The sequence below is a fragment of the Coregonus lavaretus genome, assembly GCF_964263955.1.
Source record: "Coregonus lavaretus genome assembly, chromosome: 37".
Classification (NCBI taxonomy): Eukaryota; Metazoa; Chordata; class Actinopteri; order Salmoniformes; family Salmonidae; genus Coregonus; species Coregonus lavaretus.
In genome coordinates this window covers 17,901,297-17,917,712 of record NC_140024.1, presented here as the reverse complement: position 1 = coordinate 17,917,712, position 16,416 = coordinate 17,901,297, and the positions used below count along the sequence as shown (strand labels likewise).

The following is a 16,416-nucleotide window of genomic DNA, read 5'->3' as shown; positions in this document are numbered from 1 at the left end:
TACCTGTATAAAAGACACCTGGGAGCCAGAAATCTTTCTGATTGAGAGGGGGTCAAATACTTATTTCCCTCATTAAAATGCAAATGCATAAAGGTCAATCAGATTTGTGAACATGGTCCCTAGCTGTGTGTTGCCGCTTTCCATGTCTGTTGTCTGTAACTTGTGAGGTGTGGAAACACTTTGTTGCTTTTATGAATTTTGTCTTGCTGCTTTTTGTTCTATGTTGCTCGGTCTGTATGCTACGTCTTGTTTGTCCTATGTTGCTATGTCTGTATGATATGTCTTGTTCTATGTTGTTATTGTCTATATTGTAATTGTTTTTAATAACCTGCCCAGGGACTGCGGTTGAAAATTAGCCGGCTGGCTAAAACCGGCACTTTTACTGAAACGTTGATTAATGTGCACTGTCCCTGTAAAAATAAAAAATAAACTCAAACTCAAACTCAAATCAATTTATAACATTTTTGACATGCATTTTTCTGGATTTTTTTGTTGTTATTCTGTCTCTCACTGTTCAAATAAACCTACCATTAAAATTATAGACTGATCATTTCTGGTCCCATGTCACAGGTTAAACAGACAGGGGCGCCATGTAGGCCCGTACTAGAGGTCAGAGGTCAGTCTGTGTTGAAAGGGTCGGACTGAATGGGAAAGACCAACCGACGGCTACCGGCAGAACAGGAACACAGCAAACATAATAATTTGATAAACATCCTTTTCATCTTACTAGCCAATACACAAACAACAACACAGGAAAGTCTGTTAGTAGAAAACATTTCTTCTCTTTTGCGCCTGTGAGTTTTAATACAGAGAGACAAAACATACAGCAAACATCTCTGATCTACCAATTAATGTGGCACTGTCTATTCCTACTTATATTGCCCCTCACAAAAACAGTAAAAAGGAGAACAGAACCACAGAAACCACAGCCAGGGTTTACCTTCTATCTTATTATCATCATCATGAAAGAAAACCCAGTATTTATTACAGCACAGACCGTGCCCCTAATAGTTGACCCTAGCTTAGAGGAAAATAAATCAATGCCTACTCCTAGGAGGCTCTGGTACGGGCTCTGTTGCCGGGGCAGGCTCTGCTGGGGCACCCTCTGCAGGAGGAGCTCCATCGGCTGGTGGGGCTCCTTCTGTCGGAGGTGCTGCATCTGCCGGAGGGGCCCCGTCCTCAGCTGGGGCTCCTTCTGCTGGGGCTGGCTCTGCTGTGGGTGCTGCTGGCTCAACGGGGGCCTCTGACACTGGATCTGGGGCAGGTTCCTCTGGAGGAGGTGCTGCTGCTGCCTCTGGCTTGGCCTTCCCCTCTGTCGGTGCCTTTGCTGCACCGTCCACTGGAACCTCCTCCGCCGCTGGCTTCTTCTCGGCCGTCTTTGGCAGCATTGGCTTGGTCATCCTTGAATAAGGTTAAGATAGTCCTGTTCGAAGTGAGCTTGTCGTACTCCTCCTGTTCCTTGTCTCCCACACGCCTCAATCTACTCTGCTGCTGCTCCTCTCTCTCTCTCTGTTCTGCCTCAGTGATAGCACTCGACAGCAGCAGCTCAGCTGGGTCAATGTCCTCCTAGAGCAGCCTCAACAGTAGCAGCTAGCCCCTGTGTTCTAAGCAGCTGGTCCCAGCCCCGCCGCGCGCTTACATGCCATTATTTATAGAGGGGGATGCCACGGATAGTTTCCTAATCAGCTGTCTTACAAGAGATGGGTCCGTCCGGATACCTCGGGGTTCACACTCACATCCCGGAGAAGGATGAGTAGGTTGAGGGAGACCCAAGGTAAAATAATAAGAGACACAGCAAAAGAGAGCCCCTTAATTCCACCAGACTCTGATTTCTGTCCTGAAGACACCTCCAGTCTTATTTTAGCCAGCGTCTACCCAAACATGTTTTCCCTACAAGCACAAGTCTGCATGCCATGGAAACCAAATGTCAAGATGACCATGTGTTGTTGAGTGGTTACAGGTGCCCGTTGTGATTGCATAGCAGACCTTACATGGCTTAGGGGCTATGTAAACTTAACTCTCAGTAGCCAAACCCCCAAGACAATTCACTGTAGTGATAGACAACACTGAAGTCAATCAAACACACTGCCACTGAAAATATGTATACGGTTAATCCAAATACTTTAAGATGAGAACAGTTTTGCACATTTTCAATTAAAATCATGTAAATAATAAGATGATACATCAAACTGTGAATTTTGTGACATTTTAGTGCAACTGTATTCTCAAGGAAATAATATCAACATTATCTTCAGAGAATACAGGTATGTAGCTGCAGTGAGAACAATGGGGTTGTTTCCACAGTTTTTATGCTCTGTTTATGTTCTGTAGTCAGCTCACAGCAGGTCAGTGTAAATCAGACAGCAGTCATCTCTGCCAGGACAAAAGTTGTGTTTACGTGACAGTGTGACAATACATGCACACAATAATACGATTATTGTGAATAGTCAGATGAATATAATAGTTTGATTTAAACATTTACATGGTTTGTAAGAAGAACGATTTTCCTAATAATCCTGTTTACATGGACACATCTGAAATCAGGCTACCTGATGGCATTTAATAAATGCTGAAAATCACCAATCAAAATAAACGTTGTACCACAGTGATCATGTTATTTTTGGGAAGCCTATATACAGTTTGTAAGAGGCTTGCGCTGCTGGTGCTGGCACATGTGCAGATCAAATACACTGCTGGATCTCCGATTAAGCTGTTTCCATGTCCTAATAATTCAAAAGATTGCTCAGAAAACCAGGTGTTTTAATCAGCGTATGCTTACTTCGATTTTGACCTTACGCCGATTAAGATAGTCATGTAAACACCTTACTCTGGTTATTGCAAATACTGGTCCTACTGCCATTATCAGTTTAATATCAAATTATTAGTGAGCATGTAAACATACTCATATGACTGGGGAGTGACTGATACCTTTAGCTGACCTGGCCCTTAGTCTGACTGTCACCAGGAATGACCAAAGGTCAAGCATGATTACAGCCCAGTGTGACCGCCCCACCAGAGCATGTGTCTATGGGATGACCATCCATCCCATTAAATCATTCTCCACACATGTTTTGAAAGCTGACACCTATCTGTTTGCATTTGGGACAAAAGTTATTTCCCCATCCCTCAAACAGGCAAGTTCAATTTCACACAGTAAAAACCATAGGAGGGGAACTCACCCACTGGGATAAAGGGTTGTGAGGCAGCGCTGTGCCGTGACATGCCGATGGCGTTCACTGCATAGACACGCATCTCATATTCCACACCCTCTATCATCCTCTTGGACTCATAGGTAGTATCAGTGTAGGGGTCAAAGTTCAGCCTCATCCACCTGTAGCTCTTCTTCTTCTTCCTCTCCAGCACATAGCCTGGGAAAAAAAAGTCAAACATGGTTACTATAGACATCACAGGAGGTTGGTGGCACCTTAATTGCGGAGAATGGGCTCATGGTAATGGCTGGAGCTGAATTAGTGGAATGGTGTCAAATACATCAAACACATGGTTTCCATGTGTTTGATGCCATTCCATTAGTTCCGTTCCAGCCATTATTATGAGCCATCCTCCCAGCAGCCTCAACTGATAGACATGTGACTGTACCTATCAGTATACTACAGTCAAACTACTCATATTTGCTGTAAACAAGTGAGCACTGTGTCTGCCTGAACATAAGATATGGTAAGCCATTATGCACGCTACTGTATATCCTCACCAATGATCGGGTTGCCACCATCTGACTTAGGGGGGTCCCACTGGACAATGCAGGAGTCCTCCCCAACACTGAGGATCCTTGGGGCCGAGGGAGGGTCTGGCGCATCTGAGGAAATTAAAAGGCCATAAAAAAACAGGAATAAGCTGACTTGGGACTATAAGGTTTTATCTCCAAAAAGATGATTCTGAGATAATTGGCTTTAAAGTTCCAAACCCTCAATGGTTTGAATGGTGTCCACAATTTATATCTAGTATTCGTTTCAACTTAACAACATGAATTGGGGTATTTAGAGTACTATATAGGTAGAGAACATTGAACAGAACAAGGCTTTGACAATAACTCAATTTGGACAAAAATGCAGATAGAACGTTTGTCCCAAGCTCTGGAAATATAGCGTAAAATACAGGATAAGCAAGGCACAACCTGATTAAACAAATGTGTCTCATCTCTTTGACTAATGACAGGAACAAAAATTTATCAACAAAAATCCTTGTGGACAGTGGTTGTATCTTACCAACAACTTTGACGTTAATGTCAGCTTTGTCCTCCCCAGCAGGGTTCCGAACAATCACAGAGTAGAGGCCCTCGTCCTGTTTATCCGCTCCCTCAATAGTGAAGATACAGTGTCCCTTGGTGCTCTCCACGTGGACCCTTCCATCTTCCTCTGTCATCACCTGACTCATCAGGACAGCAGATCATTAGTGGAGTTATTCTCATTCAGCTGAACTAAAGGGATCAATTCCAATTCGTAATGCAACCGTTTTTATCATCTGATCTGGGGTGTATTCATTAGTGAACACCGTTGCAAACAAGAGTTTCTTAATGGACAAATTCAGGTAGGTCCCTCCTTGTTTTGGCTTGCTTGCTTCCGGTCTGTTCCAGTGAACACACCCTTGATGATACTGTTTATTGTCAAAGCCAAAAAAGGATGAAATACACTTTCCAAGACACATTGGCTGGAAAGGATGTACCTGGTCATGCTTTTTGGCAAGAAAACCAACCACACTGGGAGGTTTGCTCATAGACTCAGCTAAAATGGCCATGCAAAAGCAGCTATAATACTTACTGTTCTGCCCTGGTGTCACCTCTTCGATGTCTTTCATTTCAGCAGAAGATTTTGAACATGCTCTTACCTGATCATCATGGAAGAATGAAACTGCATGCATTGTTTTCTTAGCATTGAATGCTGTGTTAATTATCAGGTAATTAACTGGTGTAGGACAGAATGCAACATGCTACCACCCAGGCCTCTATTGGCACAGACAAAATCCTTGATGTTTTGAAATGAACAGTGTGTGAGAAAATGAGGAATAGAAAGTAACAGGGATGTCAAAAGAGAAAGAAGAACAGCATGAGACTGACACACAAATCCATCAACACAAATATACAGGGCAAAGAGATGCATTTTTTGGAACCCAGGTGATATGGAGAGAAGTAGTAACAGAAAAGAGACATGCACAGGCCTCAGCGTTGGTGTTTAGGGCCACACTCACATCCCCATCCTTGATGCTCCATGTTTCTGCCGCCACCTCAGAGCCAGCCTACATGAGCAGAGCAAAGCAGTAAGGGTGCTGAAGAGGAGGCCAGAGGGCCAGAGGGTATTCCCCTCTTGTCCTCCCCTTCTCCCCAACTAACCTCCCGTTCCCAGTAAACAACCAGTCATCTGCGGGCATTTAGGTCATGTGATCACCTGCAGACCTCCTACCTGTTGGTATGGGTGAGGAAGGGACCCTCTCACCATGAAAGTGAAACAATTAGTCAAGACATAAATTAACAAGTTTGACAATGGAGAACATGGAAAACCACATAGTTGATAGTGGAAAACAAGGTAAACCATATAGTTGATAGTGAAAAAACATGGAAAGAAACATTAATAATTATGCTAGTCTACAGTACGTGGCCACTGGTAGTGGAAGAGTTAATTGTATGAGGGAACATACAAAGTATTAGACAGCTTAGGACTTACTAATGGGTCAGATAAAACAACATGGTTCAGTCTTCTCACAGCAAGCCTTACCTAGAAGACCTGATCATCTGGATTGGAACTGAGGTAGTCTCTCCTAAACATTCACTGGCCAGAGGCCAGTGTTCACACAATATTTGGTTCTGGGCTGCCAAGATTGGAATAGAGGCTATGCGCTAGCCTGCGTGGCTGATGAGGAAAACCAGCTGCTTTACCTTTTCTCCCTTTGTCCAGACCACAGTAGGCGCTGGGTCTCCAGTGATGGGAACATCCAGTCGCAGCTTGTTCCCAGCCACCACCACTATGGTGGAGTCGGCCGTCTGATCCGTGCAGTCCAGGTGGATCTTTGGAGGATCTTCAGGAATAAAGAATGATAGACATGCAACATATGTAAATGTATCTTAATCCAGCAATCCAAGATATATAATCTTTGCAATAGAATAAGAGGCTGCGAGGATGAAGAATAGACCATGGTATACCTTGGCGAGGCACATAATCGATCTTGACCTCTGAAAAACAGACAAGCACGCAATGAATTCATTAGATGAAAATTATCATTATGAAATACAGGGTCACATGACATGGTGTAATTGTTAAAGTACCCAGGAAGTTGAGTTTGGCTGAGAGGTTGAACGCGTATCCCTCTGGAACAAAGGTGTAGTCACCCTCGTCCTCGGGTTTGACATCATCAATAGTGAGTTTGTGGATCCTTCAGTGAGAGAACATAATTTTTACTAGTATTTGTCCAACTACCCAACAAACCTTCTGACCCTACCCAATACAACAGTATGAATATCATTCTCACCTGCCAATGTGTGTAATATGGGTCCTGGCATCGGCCTTCACTTCCACTCCGTTCTTGTACCAGATACCATTCACATTCTCATCTGAGACCTCACACTTAAACACAGCCTCGTCCTTTGCCTTCACCGTGAGGTCAGCAATGTTCTGGTACACCTCCAGTTCCTTCTCTAAAGGGTCAGAAGTCAGAGGTCAGAGATGTATGTCATGACTGGCCCTCATATGATTCACAATGTATGTAGTATATAAAATATTTCAGAGTATGGGGTGTGTTCATTATAATCCTATGTTTTTCTGGGGGACTTTTTCTAGGGGATCCTAGGTGACATGGATATACCGTATAACTTATACAGTATATGACAACACCAGATGCATAGAGGATAGGGCATCTGATCCACACAGGAAACAAATACTTTCAGACATCGATGGAGGCTGCAAGCTCAAAGTCTATCAAAATAAGAGAGAGTACGAGACAGTTAAGGGTAGTGGACAGGTAGTGTCCGCAATGATCAATATATACTACTCCACTCAGAGTGAAGGTTACAGCAGAATGAAGTTAGCTGACAGGGGCAATGAGAAGCTGCTACTGAGAGCATAATGGGAGCTATGCTATGGGAGGCGTTGCTTCCTGCAGCAGATTGGCAGCTGGTAATTCTTGGCAACGGCTACATTTGATTAGAGGCCTAGATAAACTATAGTTGCGAGCTGGGCCAGATATCATCTTTAAATTCAACTACGCGCAACAACCCCTGAGCGACACATGACAAAATAATACACACAAGATACTTGTGTATTCAGGGGTGCATGCTTAGTCCCCTCCTGTACTCCCTGTTCACCCACGACTGTGTGGCCAAGCACAACTCCAACACCATCATTAAGTTTGCCGACGACACAACGGTAGTAGGCCTGATCATCAACGACGAAACAGCCTACAGGGACGAGGTCAGAGACCTGGCAGTGTGGTGCCAGGACAACAACCTCTCCCTCAACACGAGCAAGACAAAGGAGCTGATCGTGGACTACAGGAAAAGGAGGGCCGAGCACTCCCCCATTCACATTGACGGGGCTGTAGTGGATCGGGTCGAGAGCTTAAAGTTCCTTGGTGTCCACATCACCAACAAACTATCACGGTCCAGACACACCAAGACAGTCGTGAAGAGGGCACGACAATGCCTATTCCCCCTCAGGAGACTGAAAAGATTTTGCATGGGTCCTCAGATCCTCAAAAAAATCTACAGCTGCACCATCGAGAGCATCCTGACTGGTTGCATCACTGCTTGGTATGGCAACTGCTCGGCATCCGACTGCAAGGCGCTACAGAGGGTAGTCCGTACGGCCCTGTACATCACTGGGCCCTGCCATCCAGGACCTCTATACCAGGCAGTGTCAGAGGAAGGCCCTAAAAATTGCCAAAGGCTCCAGCCACCCAAGTCACAAACTGTTCTCTCTGCTACCGCACGGCAAGCGGTACCGGAGCACCAAGTCTAGGACCAAAAGGCTCTTTAACAGCTTCTACCCCAAGCCATAAGACTGCTGAACAGTTAATCAAATGGCTACCTGAACAATTTGCATTGAGCCCCTTATTTTATTCTTATTCATTCTTATTTTTTTGCATTGACTGTCTTGCACAGGTTCGATGGACACTTACTGGACTTTAACCACACACCCGCACATACTACACTGACACTGCAACACACACACACACACGGACACACACACAAAACATACACATACATGCATATGACGCCACACACACATACATTCACATTCCCTCACACTCCTCACATACGCTGCTGCTACTCTCTGTTTATTATCTATGCATAGTCACTTTACCCCTACCTACATGTATAGTACATATTACCTCAATTACTCGACTAACCCGTACCGCTGCACATTGACTCGGTACCGGTACCCCTTGTATATAGCCACGTTATTTTATTTTATTGCGTTACTATTTTTCCTTTAGTCTATTTAGCAAAAAACATTCTTACTTTTTTTTATTTTTTTTTCATTGTTGGTTAAGGGCTCGTAAGTAAGCATTTCACAGTAAGGTCTACTACACCTGTTGTATTTGGAGCATTTGACAAATAAAATGTGATTTGATTTTGATTTGATTTGATAACTGTATATACAGTGGGGAAAAAAAGTATTTAGTCAGCCACCAATTGTGCAAGTTCTCCCACTTAAAAAGATGAGAGAGGCCTGTAATTTTCATCATAGGTACACGTCAACTATGACAGACAAATTGAGAAAAAAATATCCAGAAAATCACATTGTAGGATTTTTTATGAATTTATTTCCAAATTATGGTGGAAAATAAGTATTTGGTCAATAACAAAAGTTTCCCAATACTTTGTTATATACCCTTTGTTGGCAATGACACAGGTCAAACGTTTTCTGTAAGTCTTCACAAGGTTTTCACACACTGTTGCTTGTATTTTGGCCCATTCCTCCATGCAGATCTCCTCTAGAGCAGTGATGTTTTGGGGCTGTCGCTGGGCAACACGGACTTTCAACTCCCTCCAAAGATTTTCTATGGGGTTGAGATCTGGAGACTGGCTAGGCCACTCCAGGACCTTGAAATGCTTCTTACGAAGCCACTCCTTCGTTGCCCGGGCGGTGTGTTTGGGATCATTGTCATGCTGAAAGACCCAGCCACGTTTCATCTTCAATGCCCTTGCTGATGGAAGGAGGTTTTCACTCAAAATCTCACGATACATGGCCCCATTCATTCTTTCCTTTACACGGATCAGTCGTTCTGGTCCCTTTGCAGAAAAACAGCCCCAAAGCATGATGTTTCCACCCCCATGCTTCACAGTAGGTATGGTGTTCTTTGGATGTAACTCAGCATTCTTTGTCCTCCAAACACGACGAGTTGAGTTTTTACCAAAAAGTTATATTTTGGTTTCATCTGACCATATGACATTCTCCCAATCCTCTTCTGGATCATCCAAATGCACTCTAGCAAACTTCAGACGGGCCTGGACATGTACTGGCTGACTACATACTTTTTTTCCCCACAGTACAAACATACATGTCTGTATATGTAATTTACATCTACATAAAAAAAATTCAAAAAATATTGCAGGTCTATCTTTAGGACAGCAAAACCAATGTCTGCACTCTGCAGCTCTTGACATCAATGACTGGGCATTTATGGTCATGTTAGGGTTGTGAAATGGTCATAAACTGATGCTTAGTTAAGAGATGGTGGAGAATGGGTGTTTTTTAGATGTCATTGTGACATGGCTAAGGTTCTGCATAGTTGAAAATGCTGAAGTGACGTTGTTAATTGATGGTTGTTGTTCAATCACGGTTTAAATTAATATTGTTATTTAATTTTGGTCCTACGGTCGTTTAGATTTTCTTCTACGTTCGCTTCCATTGAATGGTCATCATCCAACTTCTCTACCTCGTCGCCTGTGGGTTATTCTCTATACTCTCTGGAATAGGACAACATTTTCAGTTTGCTGTATTGCCTGAATATCTTTTCGGGAATATCCCTATAAATATACCCCTGTTGGCAAAAATTAGATATACAGAACAAATGAAACATACAGCAGAACCGAATAGAGAGAGAGAGAGAGAGAGAGAGAGAGAGAGAGAGAGAGAGAGAGAGAGAGAGAGAGAGAGAGAGAGAGAGAGAGAGAGAGAGAGAGAGAGAGAGAGAGAGAGAGATAGAGAGAGCGAGAGTGAGCGAGAGAGAGAGAGAAGGAACACAGAGAGCGAGAGAGAGACAGAGAGACAGGCATAGAGAGAGAGAGAGAGAGAGAGAGAGAGAGAGAGAGAGAGAGAGAGAGAGAGAGAGAGAGAGAGAGAGAGAGAGAGAGAGAGAGAGAGAGAGAGACAAAGAGACAGATAGACAATTAAGGGTCACCCGCGCCAGCCTGTACCCTTCAGATAAAATATATGTGGCCATGTCTTCTAACTTTAGCCGGCATTTGGACAGACTTGTGTCTGTGCTGTAACCTTGGCATAGTGGCATGGTTGATGGCCTGGGCAGCCATGTTTCAAGGTTAGGCAGAACAGGGGCATGCTTGGAGTGACAGGAACACAAGAGTAGGCTGGGTATCGGTGGAGGGTGATTCACAATGTTTTCTGTATCTTCAGCCCAGTACTGTAGTTCAAAGATTACTTTGTCTGTCCTTAAACTGGACATGCTTTATGGACTGCAGGTGGTTGGACCCCCAGATGCTAGCTATCATGTTCAAAATTGTTGAGCAGAGATGTATTTCATTCTGTTATGTTGTCTGACGTGAGCACTTACCCGACACCATGAGTTCAGCCATAGATTCACCGCCATTGGTTTTAACTGTGTAGTGGCCACAGTCCTCCTTAGTTGCCTCATTAATGATGAGGACGTGCTTGCGGCCATCTTTCTTGAAGCGGTACTTGAAGGACTCATCCCTTGTCAGCTCCACACCATCTTTCTCCCTGCATAGACAGAGCCCCACATGAGCACCAGCAGTCTCAAATTCTCCATTATTGTCTGATTGATTGAATCTGCATTTCTACATCTACATTTCTATATATTAAGCAACACTATATATAGACTTTATAAACAGTCAGAGGTGTCACTATAACAGCTCTGATTTGAGGTTATGTTAGACAGTATCTAGTGAATGTGTTACAGAGTTGTCGATGTATCACTGTCAGCCATTTTGCATTACAAATCGGCACTGACAAATGTTCTCAACATGTCACTTTTCTGAAAGGTCATCACTTTACAAGAACTATTTAATTTTCACCAATGAAGGCACAGTTGCACAGGTATTAACAGTGGTATCATGGCAATCTGATACTGTATGTTTGCCCATAGAAACAAACTGGCAGATAGGTATTTATTTCTGTGCCCATGGTTAGGCCCAATTCCAGGAACATCACCCTGTTGTATTTTAGATGGGTGACCATAATTCACGATGACTTTCTTGTTACGCTAAAGGACAGGGGAGGTGCTAACAGCCCTGTGTGACCTTTCATGTGGCTGATAATTTACTGCATGTTGTGATATACAGCCCAGCCCTGTGGATAAGACACTGTGACAGAGACACTGTGACAGAGACACTGTGACAGAGACACTGTGACAGCGACACTGTGGCAGAGACACTGTGATAGAGACACTGTGGCAGAGACACTGTGGCAGAGACACTGTGATACACAGCCCAGCCCTGTGGCAGAGACATTGTGGCAGAGACACTGTGACAGAGACACTTTGACAGAGACACTGTGACAGAGACACTGTGGCAGAGACACTGTGAGAGAGACACTGTGGCAGAGACACCGTGATATACAGCCCAGTCCTGTGGCAGAGACACTGTGACAGGCAGGTCAGCATATATCTGTCAATCAGGGAAGTCACAGCCTGGGGGTGACTAACACGTTACAGCCATGAGCGACACAAATGCCATCTACCGGACATGTGAGGAATGTGCACCATGCAGCACAGACTCAAAAACGACTACTGTTTCAATCCTTACAACCAGAGTAATGTTATCCTCAAACCAATATCTGATATGTGGATTACTTCTATCAAGGGAAACGGAAAATACAGCTATTTCCTATACGAAACCTACTGTACCACTATGTCACCCATATTAGTTATTCCAGCCATCTGTTGTGTCTCTCCGAGTTGTTGTGAAGTGACTTAATGTGAACAGTATGCCAGACCATGCTTTTGATGTCCTGGGTCAGGGACTTGGCACGTTGTAAATCTTAAGATCCTGTCTGGTATGGCTCCCATTGTTGACCTCCTCACACCTGCTATGGTAAGGAAGTTATGGTTTTTGAGTTTGATTTGTGGGTTGAGGGAATGTCTTACCATTTGACAGCAGCCCCTTCTTCTGACACCTCACACTCTAACTCCACCCGCTCACCCTTCATAACCATCTGGTCCTCCAGATTACTTGTAATAGTGACAGGAGGCTCTGCAGACACACAGAGAAAGAAACAATAAGAACCACAATTAAACCACCAGGCATCTTAGCAAATAATCATATTTCCTTTGTTGTGAGTTTCCCTTGTTGTCCCTTGTTATGTCATGATGCTATCTTAAACATCACACAGGCACAAATAGAATGTCAGTGTGAAATGCATTCAAACTGGTGTACAAATGAAACATTGATGTTGGACCGTTGATTGTCCACTTTCAGTTGTCTCACATGTACCTTTGACAAATAGCTCTGTGGTGCACTTCTCATCTCCAACCACACAGGTGTATGTGGCATCGTCTGACAGAGAGCAGTGGTTGATGGTCAGGTACCGCTTGTTGCCAACGCTCTCAAAGATGTACCTGGTAGATGGACAAGAACCTTCATTATCCACTCAATTATTCATCAAGATCTTTTATAAAATACATTTCCCTTCTTTTTGACAGACAACATTCAAATCACAAAAGCCTTCTGTGTAACACTGTCTTCTTCTTGATGATACATTGTATAGATAGTTGGTTAATTGGTTTATAGCATAACAGATTTACATCAGCCATCATATTGTTTTCAGAGTAGACAGCAGTGTGGAGACCCAAAAAAGCTTCCATATTTACAATGGTTGACAATGGCTTATTTCAGTATGGAGTGAGCCCTTTGCTACTGTCGGTACCTAGATAAAAAAATCTCAGATGTGCTGCTTGAAATTATGAAAGTACTTACTTGCTGTTCATGAAAGGTCAGCAAGATCAGCACAGTCCATCCACGTGTTGTGGGGGTAGGGAAGAGAAATTGTATTGTTGATTTGCTGAATACGTATGTGTTGTACACACATTTTTTAAGAGATGGTACATCAGTAATTCATTCAGTTTGTTGAATGCAAGCTCAGAAAACCCTTTCCGCTCATGGCTACCTTCCAGTTGATTGAATCTCTTGTCCATTCTTCAGCCATTTTACATCTACATCTTCATTGGCCACCTCAATGCATAGTTTCATTTTATGCCCTTTTTCTACCTGGTAGGCAGGGTCCAGCTTCTTTAGGAAAGCTGGGGTTTGGAGACACAGACACATGGAGAGCAATTACCTTTCCTATAGTTAACCATGCAGAGCACAGGAGGTTGGTGGCGCTTTAATTGGGGAGGACGGGCTCGTGGTAATGGCTGGAGCGGAATAGGTGGAATGGTATCAACTACATGAAACACATAGTTTCCATGTGTTTGATGCCATTCAATTAACTCCATTCCGGCCATTATAATGAGCCGTCCTCCCTTCAGCAGCCTCCTGTGCAACAGAGGTAACATTTAGTCTCTCTGGCTATCTGATTCACCTGTGTATTTATGCCCTCACTTCCCTGTGTTCCCTTGCTCAGTTTTCTCTGCTAGTTCCTTGATGTCAAGCAGTACATATCAGTGTCGGATCACGTGACAGAGTTACAGGTACTCGAGAAGTGTTCTCCCTGTGTCATTGTCTTTTTCCAGTCAGAGTTAGTATTTCGTATTGTTTGTTGTCAGCCTGTTTTTTGGAGACCTATGTGCTCCTCATTTGTTTTCGTGTATAGTCTGTTGTTTTGTATCCTGGCTTCGGGACCACCAGTAAAGATCCTTGTTTCACTATCTCTGCCTACTGCCTACTGTCTATCCTGCACCGCACCTGGGTCACACCTCACACCAACCCTTACACAGGATGCATAATGTATTAGCTGAAGGATAAGTGTTGGTTTCACAAAGATAGAGACACCAACCTTCACTCTTCTTCTCCTCCTTCTTCATCTTCTTTAGCCTCTTCAACATCCCACGCAGGTCTGTGATGCCATACTGGAAGGCAATCTTCTCATACTCACTGGCTGGAGCCTTCTGGAGGATTTCCCATACATCCCCATCAGGCTCACTTTTGACCTGGGACTTAGAGGTACTGGCACAGAAAGAGGACACAAGGGGACAGGGTAAGCCAATGTCTGAAGCCATCACTTAGCATTATCATTAGGCTGCATTACAGACCATGCACAGTAACAGTTAGGCCTACTCATGTTCAATAGGCCTATTTATACATTTTCTTCATTACCTGCAATTTTCCATTACATTTTTACAAGTCAAATTTGCATTCAGGTTTCACTCAAAAACTCATTGCAGTCTTCACATAACAATCACAGAGCATATTATTACATCGACAACAATTGTTTCTTACCGATGACCTGGTGAACCTTTAAAAAAACTGCTGCACTCATTCCGAAGCAGAACCCAAGCGACAGGCATGACAAGACAAACCAAACAAATTAATAAACACATCAAATATACATTGCAGTACCCAAAATCGAATTATAGCACCCTAGAACCCATCCATGAAGACAGCAAACCAGCGGAATAACTACAACAAAAATATAATATCTGCTGCAATGGTCTGCAGACATACAGAAAAGTGCCATAGCTATTGAAAAAAATTGAAAATGAATTCCGATTAATCTGAATTATACAGAACATCAAATCAGAATAGTTTATACTGCATTATGAATTTTGGAAAAAAAACATTCACATTTTCAACAAACAAGAGACCTTAAAAAAAATGTGTTTGCCAGTATAGGTCAACACATGACATCAAGGTAAATGCCAGGGCATGACATCCACTAGTCTAGGAGATGGGTTTGACATTAAGGGATTGAGTGAGATGGAACAATGTTTGTGTGTGATGGGGGCGGAAATAAACCAGTGCTTTTAAAACAGGCGGAGTCGTGACTGGATATGGAAGGAAGGTCTTGAGAGTCAGTGATGACTCATTGTGATGAAGCAGTGACACTCATAGAGAAGAAACAGATGCAGACCACAAAGTGTTGTGAAAGCTTCTAGTACATTCAGATGTGTGCTAAGTCTTCTGCACTCTTAGAAAGAAAGGTGCTATGTAGAACCTAAAAGGGTTATTCGGCTGTCCCCATAAGATAACCCTTTGAAGAACCCTATTTGGTTCCAGGTAGAACCCTTTTGGGTTCCATGTATAACCCTTTCCACAGAGGGTTCTACATGGAACCCAAAAGGGTTTTACCTGGAACCAAAAAGGGTTCTACCTGGAGCCAAAAAGGGTTCTCCTTTGGGGACAGCCGTAGAACCCTTTTGGAACCTTTTTTAAGAGTGTACTGCTCTATGTGTTCTAGCTTGTGTGGTAGAAGTGACAGAGCCTTCTATAGGGCATGAGGGGTGTGAGGGGCTAGGCAGAAGTAGTCTGGGACCAGTGCGAGATTAGCAGGAGGACTCAAGATGCATTGTTAGTAGACAGCAAGACTGACCTGAAATCAGGTTAGTGATAAAGTAGCTGGAAAATATGTCCATTAATCCAATCTGTTAGGTAAAGTAGTAGTAGTCACTTACTCTCTGTATAGTGAAATGGAGGGAGGGGGGGTGACAAAGCGAGATGAACATAGTGAGATAATATGCCCAAGAGAAACAAGCTTTCTGATTTTGAAAATAATTATATTAATGTTACTCAACTTTTTGGTCTGAAATAATCTGAGATAATTCACACTCACCTTTTCTTCAACAAGGCACTGAAGTCCAACTCTCCTGCTTCCTCACTTCCATCCACACTACTGTAAAAAATATCAGCACCAATAACACAATGTCAGTACTTTATCAAAGAAATGTATTCTTACAGTGTGGTTATCATCATCACCATAAGAGATGAGCTGCACCCTTGAAAACAACAGTAAACATGTGGTCCAGGCTCTGTCGTAGCCGGCCGCGACCGGGAGACCCATGTGGCGGCGCACAATTGGCCCAGCATCGTCCAGGGTAGGGGAGGGAATGGCCGGCAGGGATGTAGCTCAGTTGGTAGAGCATGGTGTTTGCAACGCCAGGGTTGTGGGTTCGATTCGCACGGGGGGCCAGTATGAAAAATAAAAAATAATAATGTATGCACTCGCTAACTGTAAGTCGCTCTGGATAAGAGGGTCTGCTAAATGACTAAAATGTAAATGTCCCCCACAAATGATGCAGCAATTGTCAGTTAATTACTATGGCTCCTGCCTTGGACCA

The 16,416-nt window shown here is 43.5% G+C and overlaps 1 protein-coding gene across 1 annotated transcript in view; it reads right to left on the bottom strand.

Annotated features, from left to right (window-relative positions):
• The window catches only part of mybpc3 (myosin binding protein C3), a gene marked incomplete at both ends in the record, with an annotated part of 42,823 nt that overhangs the window by 17,754 nt on the left and 8,653 nt on the right, over nt 1-16,416 (bottom strand). Inside the window, 15 exons of the mRNA XM_084154529.1 lie at nt 3,180-3,368; nt 3,710-3,814; nt 4,224-4,383; nt 5,203-5,250; nt 5,888-6,027; nt 6,152-6,181; nt 6,275-6,381; nt 6,478-6,643; nt 10,741-10,907; nt 12,292-12,397; nt 12,638-12,762; nt 13,311-13,443; nt 14,139-14,308; nt 14,582-14,611; nt 15,912-15,971. Of these exons, the coding sequence (XP_084010655.1) occupies nt 3,180-3,368; nt 3,710-3,814; nt 4,224-4,383; nt 5,203-5,250; nt 5,888-6,027; nt 6,152-6,181; nt 6,275-6,381; nt 6,478-6,643; nt 10,741-10,907; nt 12,292-12,397; nt 12,638-12,762; nt 13,311-13,443; nt 14,139-14,308; nt 14,582-14,611; nt 15,912-15,971 (1,736 nt within the window). The remainder of the gene's footprint in view (nt 1-3,179; nt 3,369-3,709; nt 3,815-4,223; nt 4,384-5,202; nt 5,251-5,887; nt 6,028-6,151; nt 6,182-6,274; nt 6,382-6,477; nt 6,644-10,740; nt 10,908-12,291; nt 12,398-12,637; nt 12,763-13,310; nt 13,444-14,138; nt 14,309-14,581; nt 14,612-15,911; nt 15,972-16,416) is intronic.